We start from the raw sequence: 18,858 nt of genomic DNA, 5'->3' as shown, positions 1-18,858 counted from the left end.
TAAAAGTGTTGAACTAAAAGCACTGTTACATTACACAGAGGTTGCTTAAAGCCTTGGTGGAAACTCATCCCCGGAGTTTCTTTCTCTAAATCCGCTGCTGGTCCCTCAGTGATTTGTTTTTCTTCGGTATTTGTTATTTCAAAAATGAATATTTATTTTTTCTAGCTTCATTAGCTGCATGCCATTGTTTTGATATAAAAACTCAAAAAGTAAAAGTATAGAACAAAAAATCACTAAAAGTTGTTACATTGGATAGAGGTGCCAAAAACATTGGTGGAAACTCTAAAGCAGAGAAAGCTGTTGCAGCATTTTTAGCATAGACGTTTTTGCAGCCTTATAGGAATGGAAAATTTTATAGTTTTTTATAGATGCATGCATTTTGATTGTTCTGTATCTTTCCCCTTACTTGTCTCTTTCTCTCTTTTAACATGTTTTTCTCTTGTCCTCTCTGTGAACTTGAGCTGCAGTTCAGCCATGTATTTTTTGTCTATCCTACTTTCTGTTTATCGCTCTGCTGCTCTCCTGCCACGCTTCTCAAGTCTTTTGAAGAGATAACTTCAAACCTCTTTTTTTCTCATTTTCCCTTTGTAACACATTACAATTGTTTGAGGATATAATATCTTTTATTATTATCTTCTCTCCTCATCGAAAAGAATCACAGGAGATTATATTCTCTATTTCCCCCTTTCTGTCTTTAGCTTTCTTCTCTGCCTGTATATAAATGTTCAGATCTCCAGATTTATCTCTCAATCTATTTCTATCTCCTTGTGCCATCATGCTGCTCAGGAGTATATCCGTAGACAGCTGGAAGAGGAACAGAGGCAGTTAGAGATTCTCCAGCAGCAGCTACTGCAGGAACAGGCATTACTGCTGGTAACCACAGCCCTCCCACGTGCTACAACTGCTCCCCAACTGTGCTGTGTGATCCCTGTCCCCACTGCATGCACCTGAATGGAATATATATTCTTTGGCCTATTAGCTACAGATTTGAGCAAAAACATTTTTCTCTGAAATTGATTCGGATCACTGAACGCATGTGCAGCATCATTTAGTTGGCTGGACCTCAAAGGATTTTGCAGACAAAAAACACTTCTGTTTTGACTGCCCTGTTATGTCATGCAAAGAAAATGTAGGACACTGTTGTTTTCCTCTGTGCCCTGCTCTTTTTTAAGAGTATTTCCTTTTAGTATTTGTATACTGCATCACTCATGCACTTTAGAGCTAAAAATTGAAGACTGTGCCAAGTTTGAAAGGAAACCTTTTGAGATCCAAAGGCCACAAAAATGACCCCTAGTGCCAAAATCCAGTGCTGTGCTATGTCGTTATTCTTGTGCCCATCGCTCCAATATTTACATTCCTCTTCCCTGTTGTTCCTGCAGATTTTGTTTGGTTTTTTGCCAGAGCTATATGTAGAAAGTGTGTTTGTGTTCCATATTGAGTTAATCCAATGGTCAATTTGTATGTTTGTCATGTCTGTTATGTGAATGCATGACTCAAATCTGACACTATGTGGAAGATTGTGTCACACACAAAGTATTTTCAAATACAATTAAAAGAGAAATAATGTGTATGGACTTTCCTCCCAATTTGAAAATTATTCAAGCCATTCTCAACCCTTAAATTCTGCACATATAGGGAGGGATAATGATCATTAGAATATGCAGCTACTGTTTTTCTCCTTGAGTTTATAAACGCATTGAAAGTTGCGTAATACCTATTGACCTGATTTTGTGTCGATATCTACCGGTACCTCCTCTTCCTCACCCATTTTCCCTTGTGCTAATTTGTCTTTGTGTCTTTGCTCCCGTATAAAATATTTTCCTGTTTTTTGTTTCTCATCTCTTTCCTTCCTGCCATTCACCCTCTACCTTTCTTTCTTCAGGAGTACAAGCGTAAGCAGATTGAGGAGCAGCGGCAGGCAGAGCGGCTACAGAGGCAGCTCCAGCAGGAGAGAGCCTACCTGGTGTCTTTGCAGCAGCAGCAGCAGCAACAGCAGCAGCAGCAGCAGCAGCAGCAGGAGGGAAGACAAGCAGAGAAGAAACCGCTTTACCACTATAAGGATGTCGTTAATCCTAACGACAAGCCTGCCTGGGCTAAAGAGGTAATATACATGACATGCAAAGATATGCATGGTCTTTTGAACTTGCTTGTCTTCCATGAAGAAAGGTTCTGAGCACCAGGTCTGTGCACTAAATGTTTTTATGCTGATGTCAATAATGTATTTAAAGTGAACCTCAACCAGTGGCCTTATTGCATTGTGGTTATCTTATTTAGCAGGTTGTACTAGAAGCAGGAACTTTGTGAGGAGAGTAGTGGAGAAACTTTGCTTTTTGAATCGAAACACACTTTTAAAATGAAATCTGTTTCTTTAATAATTACCCTGTGAAGTGTGCTTTGTGTGTGTCTGTTGCTTAATGTCCTCTGACTGTGACCCCTAGGTCCCGAAGCAGCAGCAGCATGCTCATGGTAACCCACCTCGTTCCCGCATTCGACATCATCAGTCATTCAACCAGCTTCAAACTTCAGCTTCTAGCTCTCACGGCCAGTCTAGACCTCAGGCCCCTAAGCGTACTCTTTCTCATTCTCCCCAGCTTCTCTCCAGCCAGCTTCCCCATATATGTATTTCAGTAGACCCTGGTGAACCCCTAGATCCAGAGTTGAAGCTGGAGATAAGCCAGCAGGTCAAAGAACTTAGAGCTCAGAAACACAATCGAAGGGGGCGTAGCCCGGGGTATGTCCCAGAGCACAGTAAGTCTGCTGGGCAAGGGTCCAATAAAGGTCCTGTCAAGAGCCCTAAACAAGGCTCTGGTTATCTACTAGAGCCTAGCAGTCAAAAAGGGAAGCATAGAGATAGACCTCTGTCTGTCCCAAGTCAGCCAACCATTAAGGGGCTAATGTCTCAAGACTCACAGCTTAAGGCTCGACCTCATCCGATATCTCCAGGACAGATCCAGAATCCCGCGCCTTCCAAACCCATGGCCTTACTGGTTAGTGCCCATCGACGTGGCAGGTCACACTCACCCTGCAATAGAATAGATGTAGACATAGAGCTTGATAATCTGGGAGGATGGCACAAATCGTTGAGCCATGACAGCCTTACGATGTCCTTGGACTCAGAGGCAGTTGACCAAACTGACCTCCTCTCTCAGTCCTTCCCTGCAAATGCTCTCTATTCTGCCCTATCTAAACACAGGAACTCCTACTCACCTGCTCCCAGCAGTAGCAATCTTCTCCAAGTCCCTGATAACAATCACTTACTTTTCCCTCTTTCTGATAGGGGCATGAACTCTGAGACATGGGGGCAACATGCAATTAGAGGTAGTTCCTCTATGTGTGATCTTAGTGCTTCTGCACCTGCAGGGTTACTAAACAGAAGCATGAATAATATTAATTCAATGAGATCAAACTCTCCATCCCCTTGGTTGTGCCTTTCTCCTCGCAACTCTCCTCAAATTTTCCACACACAATCCCCCACATCCTCAGTGTCGCTGTCCACATCCCCAGTATCACCATCCAGCAGTTTCTTCTCTCCTCCATTCTCTCCTGAGAGCCCTGGGTTCAACACAGAATCTCCTTATTACCCCACCTTAGTCTTGCCTAACCAAACCTCATTTCCTAACAGTTCACCTCACTGCTCCCCACAAGGCTCTCCCTTTGGATCCCAATCCCAGATCGTCAGGTCTGTTGGACCAACAGAGTGCTAGACTCTGCTCCAGCACATGTATATAAGACTACACACACACACACACACACACACACACACACACACACACACACACACTTGTACTTCTATATTTGTGATTGAATAAATGCTCTGCTCCACTCATTTTAACTACAGCAGGATATCAAGTTTTTGTATTACTTCTATGGCTCAGATATAGTACAAGTACAATTGGATACATGCAGAATGTTCACACTCAAGCATACAGACAGTAAAAGGTACATTTCCACTTTTGTCCCTATAAAGTTTATATATATTTTTTTCTTACTGTTAGTAACACATTTACTTATTCATTTTATATAGCTCGTATTATTTATGGGATTGAGATCAAGGGGAGAGGTGCCTGTGTTCAGTTATAGTTTAATACCACTTTGTAGATACAGTAGCCTAGTTAGCCAGACCACTCATTCCCCCCTGCCTGCCCCCTGAATGCCCCTGCCACCCAGTTTCCCAGAGTGCACCGTGATGAGCCTACTTCTAGATATCTCGGATTTGATGGCATCAGGGAAAACCCACCCATCTCATCTTCCAGTTAGGTCAGTCAACCAGTAAATCATATCCTAACCTGGTGATGGGTGCTGGCCAAGTGGTGGTGGGATCCTTTAATAAACCTGAGATGCCTTCCTGGCAACCTATTCTTCTTCCTCATCTCATACAGTATTTTTTTTTGTATGTAGATGCAACATTGCCAACAGCTAACCTCCAATATTCTGTTCTCTCTGTAGTAGAAAGAGTTTTTGGGTGGTAAACTTATGACAAACACAAAACAATGAAATATGCGCTACCCAAAAGGTTTTTCTTCATCTTTTTCTAATCTCTTTTCTTGTTGTTTAGTCAATATACTAACCTTGATTACACTCCACAGATCAAACTTCGATCTCAGCAGTACTTCGCCTAAACCACTGAATGTTTTTTCTTTCAGTTCCATCATCCGTAGTTGCATTTCATTCAAGGAACTAACAAAAACTGTTTGATGCTTTAAATGTCAAAGTTGCAACGTTGTAGTTGACCTTGTAGCAGGCAACTAACACAGATTTGAGGAATGGCTCGGTATCGCATAGCTGTTTTGAACCATAATCTGAAATAATCCTGCTAGATTATGTGAGCTCCTGTGGATTTAGAGAAAGCTTTTAAAGAGAAAGGCATGCTTGTTTACCTGGAGGCTGTTGCCATCACTCAACCCTCAAACTCCAGATGGGTAGAGTGTTTAGAGTGGAAAAGTGTGATTTTGGCAGCTGGGTGTATCCCTTGGAACATTCTCCTATTGCACAGCAGATAATCTGATAATCAGATTACACTGGCAAGAGGAGCTTCCTGCTCCTTTCACACACAGATGTATTTACTTTGACACACGTGAGCCCAGTTCAGTGGAAACGGACTGGAACTACACAAACACTTCAACATTGAGTTGTGCTTACGTGGTTCTTTTATTCTGTTTTGAATGTGGCATCTGATAAAGGAGATTAGAAGCTATACTTAACCTTTCACTACAGCCATCAGACACTCTTACTCCTCAACATGGAGAAACGGCACCACAAACAACTTAAATGAGACATAAATTAGTCAGACGCCCAATCTGTGGTTGAATAAAGAACCTATTCGTTGTGCAAAACAAAATCTTTGTGTTATTGTTCGCCTGCTAGTTTACCCTGATAAGGACTTCTGTGGAAGTCTGGCATGGCTCACCTGTGTAATTATTGAGTTGAAGAGACGGTTAAGACTGGTTTTAACTCGAAAAACAAGACTTCACTTAGTGACACAGAGTCCTATCATGTCATTAAAACAGTGTGCAATATAAAGAGAGGCTCTCGTAAATTTCTTATGTAATATCCAGCAATCCGTCAGTCGCACACTTCCACATTGCGGTTGTTGTCACCGCAGAGTAGAGTGATGTTTAAGATTGTCTAGTGGCTTGTAGAGGTGCATGGGTGTGTGGGTGATGCCCATTGTGGATCAGACATGGTGATTGGTTGTGTTGTGTGCTTCACTGTGAGTGACAGTCGTATGTGACCTGCCTCAGGTGGAGGAGCGATCTAAGCTGAACAGACAGAGCTCTCCAGCGCTGCAGCACAAAGTGTCCAACCGCATCTCCGACCCCTCCCTCCCACCCCGCTCCGAGTCCTTCAGCAGCGGGGGCATGCAGCCTGCCCGTACCCCACCCATCCACCGTTCCAACGAACCACAGGTGTGTGTGTGTGTGTGTGTGTGTGTGTGTGTGTGTGTGTGTGTGTGTGTGTGTGTGTGTGCAAAAAGAGGCGCTTTCATCTTTCGTGCCTTCTCTCACATATTGTTGTCTACCTCACCCTTAACCATCCTTTGTCCATTTCACTCACACTGTTAAACTCTAACTGACTTCATCAATGCTTTTACCCCCACAGATGGCTCACCTGGTTCCTGTGAAAACCCACACTAGCTCCATGTCTGGCTCTCAATCTCTGCAGGACCAGAAAGACTCAACTCTCAGTGAGGGTGTGAGTGTGGGCTCCCCCAGGCCTGAGATGCCTCGTCAGAACTCAGACCCCACTTCTGACACCCCGGGACCTCCACAGCGCAATGCTGGCAGGGAGGAACGGGATCGTGACAGGGATCGAGATCGGGATCGGGACAGAACCGCTTGGCTGAGAGAGGAGGACATCCCACCCAAGGTTGAGATTCAGAATCAGAAATGAAGGCTAAGAATAACTGGTGTCTTTTTTTTAACCTGTGTTTATGCTTTTTATTTATTGTTTCAGCATTTTTTGAACTCTGTATTTAAATATTGCATAGTGTAGTATACTTGCAATTTTATTAATAATTAGTGTGAATGCTTGTAAAAGCATTCACAGTATTGTTGTTGTAATCTTTATTATTATTAGTGTGAATGCTTGTAAAAGCATTCACAGTATTGTTGTTGTAATCTTTATTATTATTATTATTATTATTATATATTCCGTACGTTTTTTGGCATCTAATTCCTTCAAAACCGTTCAACTTAGAAAAACCATTCAAACACCGTTAGATTCCTCTTCTTTTGGACATGACTGCTTGTATTTTTCTCATTTATAACATTTATATTTTTAAAATTATTCAACTTTTTTCAACAAAAATTTCCCATGTATTTCAATGGGAAGACCCTTCAAAATCTCCTTCAACTTACTCATTTTTAAACTCATATTACTTACCACATACGTTGACATAGAGCCACCATTCAAACTTTAAAACGAAGACAAGACATTCAACTATTCAACTTGTATTTATCTTTTCAATATCTATTATACTTTTTCTTCAGTTCCAGTTTAAGTTTCATGATGATTTTTCAGCCGTTTCAGAGTTTATAATGGGTGTGTATGGGATGGAATGTTGGGGCTAGAGTGAGACAGCTCAACTGCCAGAGTGAGAGGAGCGAAAAAATTAATCTTAAAATATTTTTTAAAACTGCTGCTGTGTCCGCAGCGTTTGCTCTACAGGTCTGATTTTACCCTCAAAACGTAGCCATCGCTGTCCTCTTTCATACAATGTGTTTACTATTGTACTAGGTGTTATGGTTCTTTCATAAATGTCACCAAAGCACAGCCTCCTCCCTCCAACTCCTCCATAGACTCTAATGTTAAAATGGCTCAGAAAGTTCCTTTGAAAATCAGAAGAGCATGGTGTCTTTCCACTGTCACCACGTCCATATAATAAACTCCACAGGCATGAAAACTGAGAATTAGGTAGACTGGACATTGCTGCCGCTCACGGTGAAAGAATTTCGTCAATAGGACCTGTACTTTTCATTTGGGAGCGATTTGTTTCGGCCTGACTTTTCTGTTCATTTTAAGCAGCAAAAGTGAGGTGCATGTCTGTGAGCGTGTGTACTGAGCCATTGGGTGCAGTCACTATAGCAACCAGGCTCACACCTGCCTGCCTAACGAGCTCTCTCTCACTTTGCCAAGATTCATCTTAAACACTTCTCTTTCAACTGCTGCTGTGTCCACAGTGTTTGCTCTACAGCCATCATTTTACCCTCAAAACGAAGCCATCGTTGTTCTCTTTCCAACAGCATGTCTTTCAAAGCTCAGAGATGTAAACCTTTAAAAGTGTGTGGATCCAAGTGGAGGGATTACACTTTAGTCATTCAGTGATTCAAAGAATATGAACTTTTAATATTCATTCAGATGTTTTCTGACTCTAGATTTTCTGTTCTCATTTCTTAGGTTTTCCAAATTTTAATTTAAAAACTTTTCAGCTATTTTCCAACTTCTTCTGTGTGAACATCAGCTTTCAAAAGTTCTGCACTTTTGTTTTAAGGTTAAAAACTCTGTATTTTCCAGCTCATTCAACATTTTTATTTTTAACTCAAAATTCAGCAATTAATTCATTTCAGTGCATACATTCAGATTCAAGCATTCACACTGCAGTTTCTTCAGAAAATGCACTTTCTAGTTATTATTATTAGTGTGAATGCTTGTAAAAGCATTCACAGTATTGTTCTTCTAATCTTTATTATTATTATTATTATATTTTATTATATATTCCGTACGTTTTTTGTAGTCTCTCTCCTTCAAAACCGTTCAACTTAGAAAAACCATTCAAACACCGTTAGATTCCTCTTCTTTTGGACATGACTGCTTCTATTTTTCTCATTTATAACATTTATATTTTTAATTTTATTCAACTTTTTTCAACAAAAATTTCCCATGTATTTCAATGGGGAGACCCTTCAAATCCTCATTCAACTTACTCATTTTCAAACTGTATCTACTTCAACATACGTTGACATAGAGCCACCATTCAAACTTTAAAACGAAGACAAGACATTCAACTATTCAACTTGTATTTATCTTTTCAATATCTATTATACTTTTTCTTTAGTTCCAGTTTAAGTTTCATGATGTTTTTTCAGCCATTTCAGAGTTTATAATGGGTGTGTATGGGACGGAATGTTGGGGCTAGAGTGAGACAGCTCAACTGCCAGAGTGAGAGGAGCGAAAAAATTAATCTGAAAATATTTTTTAAAACTGCTGCTGTGTCCGCAGCGTTTGCTCTACAGGTATGATTTTACCCTCAAAACGTAGCCATCGCTGTCCTCTTTCATCCAATGTGTTTACTATTGTACTAGGTGTTATGGTTCTTTCATAAATGTCACCAAAGCACAGCCTCCTCCCTCCAACTCCTCCATAGACTCTAATGTTAAAATGGCTCAGAAAGTTCGTTTGAAAATCAGAAGAGCATGGTGTTTTTACACTGTCACCACGTCCATATAATAAACTCCACAGGCATGAAAACTGAGAATTAGGTAGACTGGACATTGCTGTCGCTCACGGTGAAAGAATTTTGTCAATAGGACCTGTACTTTTCATTTGGGAGCGATTTGTTTCGACCTGACTTTTCTGTTCATTTTAAGCAGCAAAAGTGAGGTGCATGTCTGTGTGCGTGTGTATGGAGCCATTGGGTGCAGTCACTATAGCAACCAGGCTCACACCTGCCTGCCTAACGAGCTCTCTCTCTCTCAGTGTGCCAAGATTCATCTTAAACACTTCTCTTTCAACTGCTGCTGTGTCCACAGTGTTTGCTCTACAGCCATCATTTTACCCTCAAAACGTCGCCATCGTTCTTCTCTTTCCAACACAGTGTCTTTCAAAGCTCAGAGATGTAAACCCTTAAAAGTGTGTGGATCCAAGTGGAGGGATCACATTTTAGTCATTCAGTGATTCAAAGAATATGAACTTTTAATATTCATTCAGATGTTTTCTGACTCTAAATAGTCTTTTGTCATTTCTTATGTTTTTCTAATTTACATTTAAAACATTTTCAGCTCTTTTCCAACTTCTTCTCTGTGGTTGTCAGCTTTTAGCAGTTCAGCTTTTTTGTTTTCAGGTGCAAATTTCTGTATTTTTCATCTCATTCAACATTTTTAACTTAAAATTCAGGAATTAATTCATTTCAGTGCATACATTCAGATTCAAGCATTCACACTGCAGTTTCTTCAGAAAATGCACTTTCTAGTTAGTGTGAATGCTTGTAAAAGCATTCACAGTATTGTTGTTGTAATCTTTATTATTATTATTATTATATATTCCGTACGTTTTTTGGCATCTAATTCCTTCAAAACCGCTCAACTTAGAAAAACCATTCAAACACCATTCGATTCCTCTTCTTTTGGACATGACTGCTTCTATTTTTCTCATTTATAACATTTATATTTTTAAAATTATTCAACTTTTTTCAACAAAAATTTCCCATGTATTTCAATGGGAAGACCCTTCAAAATCTCCTTCAACTTACTCATTTTTAAACTCTTATTACTTCCATATACGTTGACATAGAGCCGCCATTCAAACTTTAAAACGAAGACAAGACATTCAACTATTCAACTTGTATTTATCTTTTCAATATCTGTTATACTTTTTCTTCAGTTCCAGTTTAAGTTTCATGATGTTTTTTCAGCCGTTTCAGAGTTTATAATGGGTGTGTATGGGACGGAATGTTGGGGCTAGAGTGAGACAGCTCAACTGCTAGAGTGAGAGGAGCGAAAAAATTAATCTTAAAATCTTTTTTAAAACTGCTGCTGTGTCCGCGGCGTTTGCTCTACAGGTATGATTTTACCCTCAAAACGTAGCCATCGCTGTCCTCTTTCATCCAATGTGTTTACTATTGTCCTAGGTGTTATGGTTCTTTCATAAATGTCACCAATGCACAGCCTCCCCCCTCCAACTCTTCCATAGACTCTAATGTTAAAATGGCTCAGAAGTTTCGTTTGAAAATCAGAAGAGCATGGTGTCTTTACACTGTCACCACGTCCATATAATAAACTCCACAGGCATGAAAACTGAGAATTCAGTAGACTAGACATTGCTGTCGCTCACGGTGAAAGAATTTCGTCAATAGGACCTATACTTTTCATTTGGGAAGGATTTGTTTGGGCCTGACTTTTCTGTTCATTTTAAGCAGCAAAAGTGAGGTGCATGTCTGTGCGTGTGTATGGAGCCATTGGGTGCAGTCACTATAGCAACCAGGCTCACACCTGCCTGCCTAACGAGCTCTCTCTCTCTCACTGTGCCAAGATTCATCTTAAGCACTTCTCTTTCAACTGCTGCTGTGTCCACAGTGTTTGGTCTACAGCCATCATTTTACCCTCAAAACGAAGCCATCGTTGTTCTCTTTCCAACAGCGTGTCTTTCAAAGCTCATAGATACAAATGTTTTAAACTGTGTGCATCCAAGTGGAGGGATCACATTTTAGTCATTCAGTTATTCAAAGAATATGAACTTTTAATATTCATTCAGATATTTTCTGACTCTAAATTTTCTTTTCTCATTTCTTAGGTTTTCTAATTTTAATTTAAAAACTTTTCAGCTATTTTCCAACTTCTTCTGTGTGAACATCAACTTTTAAAAATTTCTGCACTTTTGTTTTCAGGTTAAAAACCCTGTATTTTCCAGCTCATTCAACATTTTTATTTTTAACTCAAAATTCAGCAATTAATTCATTTCAGTGCATACATTCAGATTCAAGCATTCACACTGCAGTTTCTTCAGAAAATGCACTTTCTAGTTCTGTTTTAAATGTTTTTAAATCTAATTGACTAAGAATGTTGGCCTCTCCAGCTGCTTGACAAATCAATGCTATACTGTACATCATGGTGTTTTACCATGTCCCTCTTTGCCATGGATTGGTAGTGTGCTTTAGAAAGATGAGGATACATGTTTTGAACACTTTTCCAGGAGAAAAAGCAAAGTTTTATCTTGTTTCTGTGTTTGTCCAGGTACCCCAACGGACCACTTCCATCTCCCCAGCCTTGGTCAGGAAAAACTCTCCTAATGGAGGAGTAAGTCTGGGTCCCCGGACGGGTTCTCAGCTCATAAGGGCAAGGTAAAGGCCAAAGTAGCAAACTGATTTTGAATGACTTTCTGTAACAGTTCCCATGTGTTATTCCTTAGTGTGTTTAAACACAAATAAAAACTTGTATTTATTTGTACTTTTGTATGTAGATACTGCATATTTAAAAGGTTTGCTTTCATCCTTTTTCAGCAACCCTGACCTGCGGCGCTCTGAACTCTCTTTGGACGCTATGCTGCAAAGAACCTCTTCCAACTCATCATCTTCCTCGTCCCCTTCATCTCAGGGGGGTTCAGCTGAGAGGAGAGGTATAAAACCTCAAGCTCTTAAACACATTACACAGGCTGATACACACAAAACCTAATCTGGCAAATATCATTGTAAGTAAACCAGAAAAAAAACAATGTGTAGGCAGAGGATCACACATACTGTGTATGTGTACCTCCACATATATTGACATGGATTTCAAGTCTATCAGCAGGACATTGCAGTTCTGCACCGATCAACCTGTCTGATGTGCCCTGTTACTCTGGGCCTCTGGAGAGATTGAAGAGAGGAAATGAGAGAGGGAGATAGAGAGAAGCGCAGAGCGAGGTGTCAAACAACAGGCCACAGGGATATCTAAGATATGCATGGATTTCCCTCTGACAAACACATAGAAAGGTTGAAGTACCTTGATATTAGTTGGATTTATTTTTCAACTCTGTTGACAGCAAATAGTCTTAAAGATGGAATAAATACAGATGGAGAAAAATAAAAAACTTTCTAATGAATGAGTTTCGCAGTAAATTAATATCCGGCATATTTAGATTTTAGTTAAACTGCTAATTTTCTTTTAATCACCATTTTTTGTTTTGGTAGGTCAAACAAAGCAGGAGGGATCCCCTCCAGGAGCCAATCAAGAAGCAAAGCTCAAGCAGGAGGAGGGACGTGAATCAACAAGACCCAGCAGACCTGCCGTGAGTCAAACAACACAGACATACAAAGAACCTCTTTCTGTCACAGCCATCTCCTCTCTGGGAATCTTTTACAGGCCTCCTCCTCTCTTTTTCTACTATTCACTTGATCTTTCTTTCTCTTCCCATCTCTTTCTTCTTCTACTCTTCAGAGCTATAAGAAAGCCATAGATGAGGTTAGTGAATATTGCGCCCCCCCCTCCTGTTTCCTTTATTCTGGTTTTCCTTTGATCTTCAGAGCCCCTTTTCTTCCCCTGGCATGATGGAGTTAGTGGGTTTCACAAGAAGATGATGTTTCCTCTTTACGCTGACATATCAGGGTGTAATGGCAATGACAGTGCATGTGTGCTTCTACACACATACCTGAGAGAGTGTATATATGGATGCGTGCCTGTGTGGGTTTGCATGTGTTTGGTGGGGGCGTGTGTGAATATGTGTGTACTGCCAAGCACCTGAACAGTCTTTGAATCTCTTTTCCTGTTTCTCTATTATCACGGTTACTGGTCAGGAGGAGCTGGTAAGCGCACCGTGTGTAATGATCCTCCCCCTGTCTGCATGATTTGGTCTGATCCATCGGCTTGGGTGATGGGGCGGCGAGGGAGGGGAGGAACCATGGGCCAGTTGGCATGGGGGTGATTGGTAGAGTGGAGTAATTCTGCACTCCAGTAGTTTATAAAGCTTGATTATATGTCTTTCTCTGTTCTTATGACTTGTGTTCTCAAGGGTCATACTTGCTTGTGAGTGAATGAAAGTGCTGATTTTGATCAATCCTCATGTTGAAAGTTAGAATTCAACTGTTAAGATTTTTTAAAAGTGTACTGCCAGATCAGCACTCTTGTTCCATGGCTCTTGTGTACAGGCTCGGATGTCTATGTGACAACAGTTAAGTTGGCCTTTAGTCTTGATGGTCATGGTTTGTCTGAATCTTTGACCCTCTTTGCTTCCCTTGCCCTTGCGTGTGATTTGGTCTCTCAGTCTTGAGGTTCTGAGACTGAATTAAATCACTTTGTTTTTTCTCTCCTCTTTTTTCCTTTGTTCACAGGACTTAAGTGCATTAGCTAAGGAACTCAGAGAACTAAGGGTAGAGGAGGGAAGCAGACCTCCAGTGAAGGTAAAATGACAACTGTAAATTCTCAAAATTCAAACATGAATAAAAAGTTGAGGATGGAAAATAGACAAAGCTAAAAGCCAGTTTATGTTGTGGTTAAGGTTAATCAGGGACAATGGTAGTGACAAATCTTCATGTACAGATAACATGCAAAAAAAAATTCTAAATCATTATTAAACAGTACAAATTTAAATTAGACTCTGTCATGTTAGATATCCCTGACCACTGCTACAATACCATTTTAAATTGTAATTAGCCGATGGGATTCAGTCTAAAAGAAACATTACTTTAAATATATTTTTGCTTATTTATAGTAATCACTGGTTAATTGTAAAGTCACAAGTTGTTTGAATGGCTTAACATGTTTTAGGTTCAACCTAACTTAAAAGTCACTGATATTTTGTATTTAATTTTTTTTATATATTAAAAAGAACAGAAATGTTAGGTCTCATGTATCTATGAGACCTAACATTTGTGTTTGCAGTACAATTTCTTCTTCACAAAAATCATTAATTTTTTTCTATTAAAAGGGGAAAAAAAGATCTTGCTAGGCTAAACAACTTATAATAACAACTGACCTATAATGACTTTCTTCAGCCTTCACTGACACTGCTGACTGCACCACTCTGCCCCACTTCTCTTTATACGGCTGAGCAGAAACCATACTCCACTACCACACTTGCATCCATATCTGCTATTTTGCAGTCTACTTCATTCTTGCTGTTGTTGCCAAAATTATGATGCCTTTGTACAATAGTGCCACCAACTGCACGTTAGCAGAACAGCATGAAAGATCTGTGTTCTCTTTCCCACATTCTTCACTGTTTGCACAATATAAACCAAAAAGTATATATCTGGTGGAGTCTAAATGACTTCTAGAGGGAATCAGATACAACCGTAAATCTTCTCTTATCAGTGTTGCTTCTCAGTGGTTCGAAAGTAAATTTTTCTCTCTACTTCTTGTTCATTGACACAGGTGACAGACTACTCGTCTTCCAGTGAAGAATCGGAGAGCAGCGATGAAGACGCGGAGACAGATGGGACTGTTGCTGTGAGCGATATTCCCCGCATAATGTACGTTTTTGCCTTTGTTTCCTCTCTCTTGCTCTAACATGCTAGTGTTCGTTGGTTTGGAATTAGCACAATGCCAGTAGCGTGTTAGTGTAATTTTAACTTTAAATATTTAAGTCTCTGTATTTTTCTTGCAGGCCAGCAGTGCAGAGCAGTGGAGAGTCATATGGAGGGTTGACAGAAGACTCTCTGGGAGATGCCTATAACAGCTCGAAGGACAGTACTCTAGTAATGAGAGAGGTGACGAATATGCACGCACACACTCAAACATGCTTACCCACTGGCTACATGACAAAAAACCTGTTATTTCTGTAGAGCAATATATTCTTTTATGCTCATCTTTCTGTTCTCCTAACTTCTCTTGATATTTAAATGTCTTTATCTGTCACACAGGCAGAGGAGAGGAGGAGAGGAGGTCATAGTGAGAGTAACGGGTTTGGAAATCATGGTAACCATGGTAACCTCCCTGACCTGGTACAACAGAGCAACTCCCCGTCAGCGACGCCCACCACAGCCCTGCAGGAGCTCAGCGACATGGCTGAGGTGAGACACGGGCACAAATTGCACACTTTAACAATGATTCCTGTGTCTTTATGTCACAATAGGTAGACTATTGTTGGACTTACTGATTGTGTTGTGTCTTACAGTTTGGTGTTGGTGGGTCCAAAGCATCATTTACTCCATTCGTTGATCCACGGGTCTATCAGACCTCCCCAAGTGACGACAATGAGAACTCAGCAGCAGGTAGTAGGATAGTGTAGAGTGTTAATTAAATGTCAGTCAGTGAACTCCGTCTTTGAAATGAGCTGTTAGTGGAAAAAGGCGTTTCTTACCTGTCATCATTGTTGCCAAAATACCAATCACATATTCCCTTCTGTCTTTGTTCATCTTTGTCTTGGCAGCCATGTTTGCCAATGAGCTGCTGAGGCAGGAGCAGGCACGACTAAATGAAGCCAGGAAGATCTCTGTGGTAAATGTCAACCCCACCAACATCAGACCCCACAGTGACACGCCAGAGATCCGCAAATACAAGAAACGTTTTAACTCCGAGATCCTTTGTGCTGCACTTTGGGGTAGGACAGTGTAGCCTTTATCTTACCCACTACAGAAAGCAAAATATTCTATTTGTGTGCTTTTCTTTTCTTTTCTCTGACTTCGACTCTTATCCGTGCACGTTTAGGTGTGAATCTACTAGTGGGGACAGAAAATGGTCTCATGCTGCTCGACCGAAGTGGACAGGGAAAAGTTTATAACCTGATCACCAGAAGGCGCTTCCTACAGATGGATGTACTAGAGGGCCTCAATGTGTTGGTCACTATATCTGGTAGGTTTAATATGCATACAGTATGCACAAGACGCTCATACCTGTACCTTATGTTACACTTTCTGCAACAGACATTAAGGTAGTAAAAGACATGTTGACAAAATCTATTTCATAAGAAGCTTTTTATCTCATTTTTACAGCAAGAGGTCATTTGTTTTTGATTCTTTCATTAATTTATTTTTTGTTTTACAAAAATATTATTGTTATTATTTTAATACTAATTTGATCGATTTCATTTTCCTGTTTGCCCTTCCCTTCACAGGGAAAAAGAATAAGTTGCGTGTCTACTATTTATCCTGGCTGAGGAACAGAATATTACACAACGACCCAGAAGTAGAGAAAAAGCAGGGCTGGATTACTGTAGGAGAACTGGAAGGCTGTGTGCATTATAAAGTTGGTAAGTGTCTGTTTGTATAAATAAAATAAAGTTTAATTTGAAGGGCCATTGTAGTTAAAGTGGTATCTTCTAACCTGCTGTGAAATTTATAAACCACAAACTGGGTAATATAATTTGCTGCTGATTTTGACGAATACCTGATTGGAATTTTTTTAACACCCAAACTTGTTGAAGGAGCTGATGTGCAAAAGCTTTCTTGAGAATTTTAGAAATTAGTCAATGCTTGGAAATGAATCCATTGTATCTAGGGTGAGATTTTTAAGAATTTGTGAGTCATGAACTTTGATAACAGACTGAAGCAAAGGGTGAGATTTGCAGCAGGTTTCTCAAGAAACCTTGCAGGAATCATATCAGATGGCCAAGAAAAAGTGTGCGTAGGAGATATTTGGGAGATCTGACATGCAAATAGCTGGGAAAAGGATTAAGCAATATTTTGAAAGCTTTTATGATTCATCCATGAACAAGTAAAATCTAACAACATAAGTCTCTTAGGAAATCCCAACCAGCAAATGTTGTGGGAGCACAAAGCTAAATAAAGAGTTCATTGATACTAATTAAATAAAACTGAGTGTTCATTATGTACACTGGGCCAATGTAAGGCCACTTCTAATTTCTTGTTGCCTTAAAATAGAATAGAATAGAATAGAATAGAATTCAACTTTATTGTCATTGCACATGCACAGGTACAGGGCAACGAAATGCAGTTTGCATCCATCCAGAAGTGCTTTAGCCATGATATAGATATATTACAATATATATTAGCAATAATATAGATATGTAAGTATATTACAGAAATGGGTCTATTATGGTATGTTATAATGTACACTGTGTGAAGTATGTTATGAATATTCTATAACTATAAGTATGTACAGGCTGTAGTGAGTACAAGCTATGTACAGGCTATGAACAGGATATAAATATGAAATAAAAACTATACAGAAATCTGAGATATACAGTTATACAGAAATGTGAACTATGCAAGTTATAAACAGTTGTAGGATTAAAAATTATCATATGTATAGAATGATATTTACACAGAAATTAAATGTGTCTTTGTCACGTTTGCAGTCAAATATGAGAGGATCAAGTTCCTGGTGATTGCTCTGAAAAATTCAGTGGAAATCTATGCCTGGGCTCCAAAACCCTACCACAAGTTCATGGCCTTTAAGGTAAAGAAGTAAAAACTGAAATGACATCAGTGCTTAAAAACATACTGGACACACGCATAAGTAGAATGCATGTCTACTGCGTGCACAGCATGTGTATAAATTTATATAAAGTTTATATACTATATATGACTCTTGGCCTTGTAAATTCCAGTTTCATGGACTGACTTTATGATTTGATCACGCCTCCCTTGACTGTGTGTCATTCTCTTTCAGTCATTTACAGACCTACAGCATCGTCCCCAGCTGGTTGACCTGACGGTAGAAGAAGGTCAGAGGTTAAAGGTCATCTATGGCTCCAGCGTGGGCTTCCATGTCATTGATGTGGACTCAGGCAACCCTTACGACATATACATTCCCTCACATGTAAGTAAAAGACTACTTTCTACATATGTCTAAACATGTTTTATCAATGGGACTCTTTCTGTAAGCATCCACAGCTCACTCATAAGTTTTTTTCAACCGTTACCTGCTTATTGCCGCTCGAGCCAACGGTGACTCATCTGTTGTTTCATGAGGATTGACTCATGTTGGTTCTTGGAATACAATGATCTTTCATGAGAAACAATTTACTTGGATGATTGAATGTCATGCAATAAAAGACATATAGGCATACATGCTGCTTCATTTGGTGTGTAGTACTTGGATTATCTTTGTTAAGAAATCAGGTTGTTCATGTAAACTGCTTGCTTTTATTACAGAGCATAAAGAAGGAACACCTACTTCCAAATGTGACTTTAGAATTGCTATCAAAAATCGGCTTATTCATTTTAACCACTCCACTCTTTGAAGGTTGGGAGACAGTCACTAATTTTCCTCTTGTATGCTTGAGTGAAAAATTAAATCTGGTTCTTGCATGCAGATTAGTTTGTTCCATAGTGGACGCTAATCTCATGCTTTAATTCAAATACAGGTCAAAGACAGTTCAGCCCAAATCTTAACTTCTTGGCAATATTTTGGTAGACATGATGAACCACAGATGAGACGTGTTATTCTTGAGCTGTTGTACCGTGCAGTAATGCATACTGTACAGGAGGATAAATAACCGAATATTCTTAATCACTGGCATGTTTTGCTGTTTCCACCTTTCACCCATGCTTCTTTTTTCTCTCCTTCCCTGACAACTTCCTCCTCCAGTGTGCCAAACAGATGAAGGTGACATCCTTCTATCCACCTTTTAGATTAGATCAATAGTTCTTTAGTAAAACCCCTGTAGTGGATACACAGCAGCTACATGTGCCTATATGCAGTTCACTAGTGTAGATATTAGATAACCAGAAACTGGTGTGTGTGTGTGTGTGTGTGTGTGTGTGTG

The 18,858-nt window shown here is 39.7% G+C and overlaps 1 protein-coding gene across 10 annotated transcripts in view; it reads left to right on the top strand.

The window, feature by feature from the left end:
* The window catches only part of tnika (TRAF2 and NCK interacting kinase a), a 60,819-nt gene that overhangs the window by 36,213 nt on the left and 5,748 nt on the right, over positions 1 to 18,858 (top strand). The window contains exons 14-34 of one of the 10 annotated variants that reach the window (XM_025900722.1): positions 787 to 873; positions 1,883 to 2,101; positions 2,439 to 2,987; positions 5,742 to 5,906; positions 6,100 to 6,366; positions 11,448 to 11,554; positions 11,714 to 11,829; positions 12,383 to 12,480; positions 12,630 to 12,653; positions 12,986 to 12,994; positions 13,520 to 13,588; positions 14,562 to 14,659; positions 14,794 to 14,896; positions 15,050 to 15,199; positions 15,304 to 15,400; positions 15,559 to 15,729; positions 15,837 to 15,980; positions 16,243 to 16,377; positions 17,446 to 17,546; positions 17,760 to 17,909; positions 18,681 to 18,698. In XM_025900722.1, the coding sequence (XP_025756507.1) occupies positions 787 to 873; positions 1,883 to 2,101; positions 2,439 to 2,987; positions 5,742 to 5,906; positions 6,100 to 6,366; positions 11,448 to 11,554; positions 11,714 to 11,829; positions 12,383 to 12,480; positions 12,630 to 12,653; positions 12,986 to 12,994; positions 13,520 to 13,588; positions 14,562 to 14,659; positions 14,794 to 14,896; positions 15,050 to 15,199; positions 15,304 to 15,400; positions 15,559 to 15,729; positions 15,837 to 15,980; positions 16,243 to 16,377; positions 17,446 to 17,546; positions 17,760 to 17,909; positions 18,681 to 18,698 (2,877 nt within the window). The remainder of the gene's footprint in view (positions 1 to 786; positions 874 to 1,882; positions 2,102 to 2,438; positions 2,988 to 5,741; positions 5,907 to 6,099; positions 6,367 to 11,447; positions 11,555 to 11,713; positions 11,830 to 12,382; positions 12,481 to 12,629; positions 12,654 to 12,985; positions 12,995 to 13,519; positions 13,589 to 14,561; positions 14,660 to 14,793; positions 14,897 to 15,049; positions 15,200 to 15,303; positions 15,401 to 15,558; positions 15,730 to 15,836; positions 15,981 to 16,242; positions 16,378 to 17,445; positions 17,547 to 17,759; positions 17,910 to 18,680; positions 18,699 to 18,858) is intronic. The other 9 variants (XM_025900726.1, XM_005477307.4, XM_025900724.1 and 6 more) reach the window with 9 other exon arrangements.

This window comes from Oreochromis niloticus, linkage group LG19 (genome assembly GCF_001858045.2).
Source record: "Oreochromis niloticus isolate F11D_XX linkage group LG19, O_niloticus_UMD_NMBU, whole genome shotgun sequence".
In the NCBI taxonomy this organism is placed as follows: Eukaryota; Metazoa; Chordata; class Actinopteri; order Cichliformes; family Cichlidae; genus Oreochromis; species Oreochromis niloticus.
This window is presented reverse-complemented; position numbering and strand designations above follow the sequence as displayed.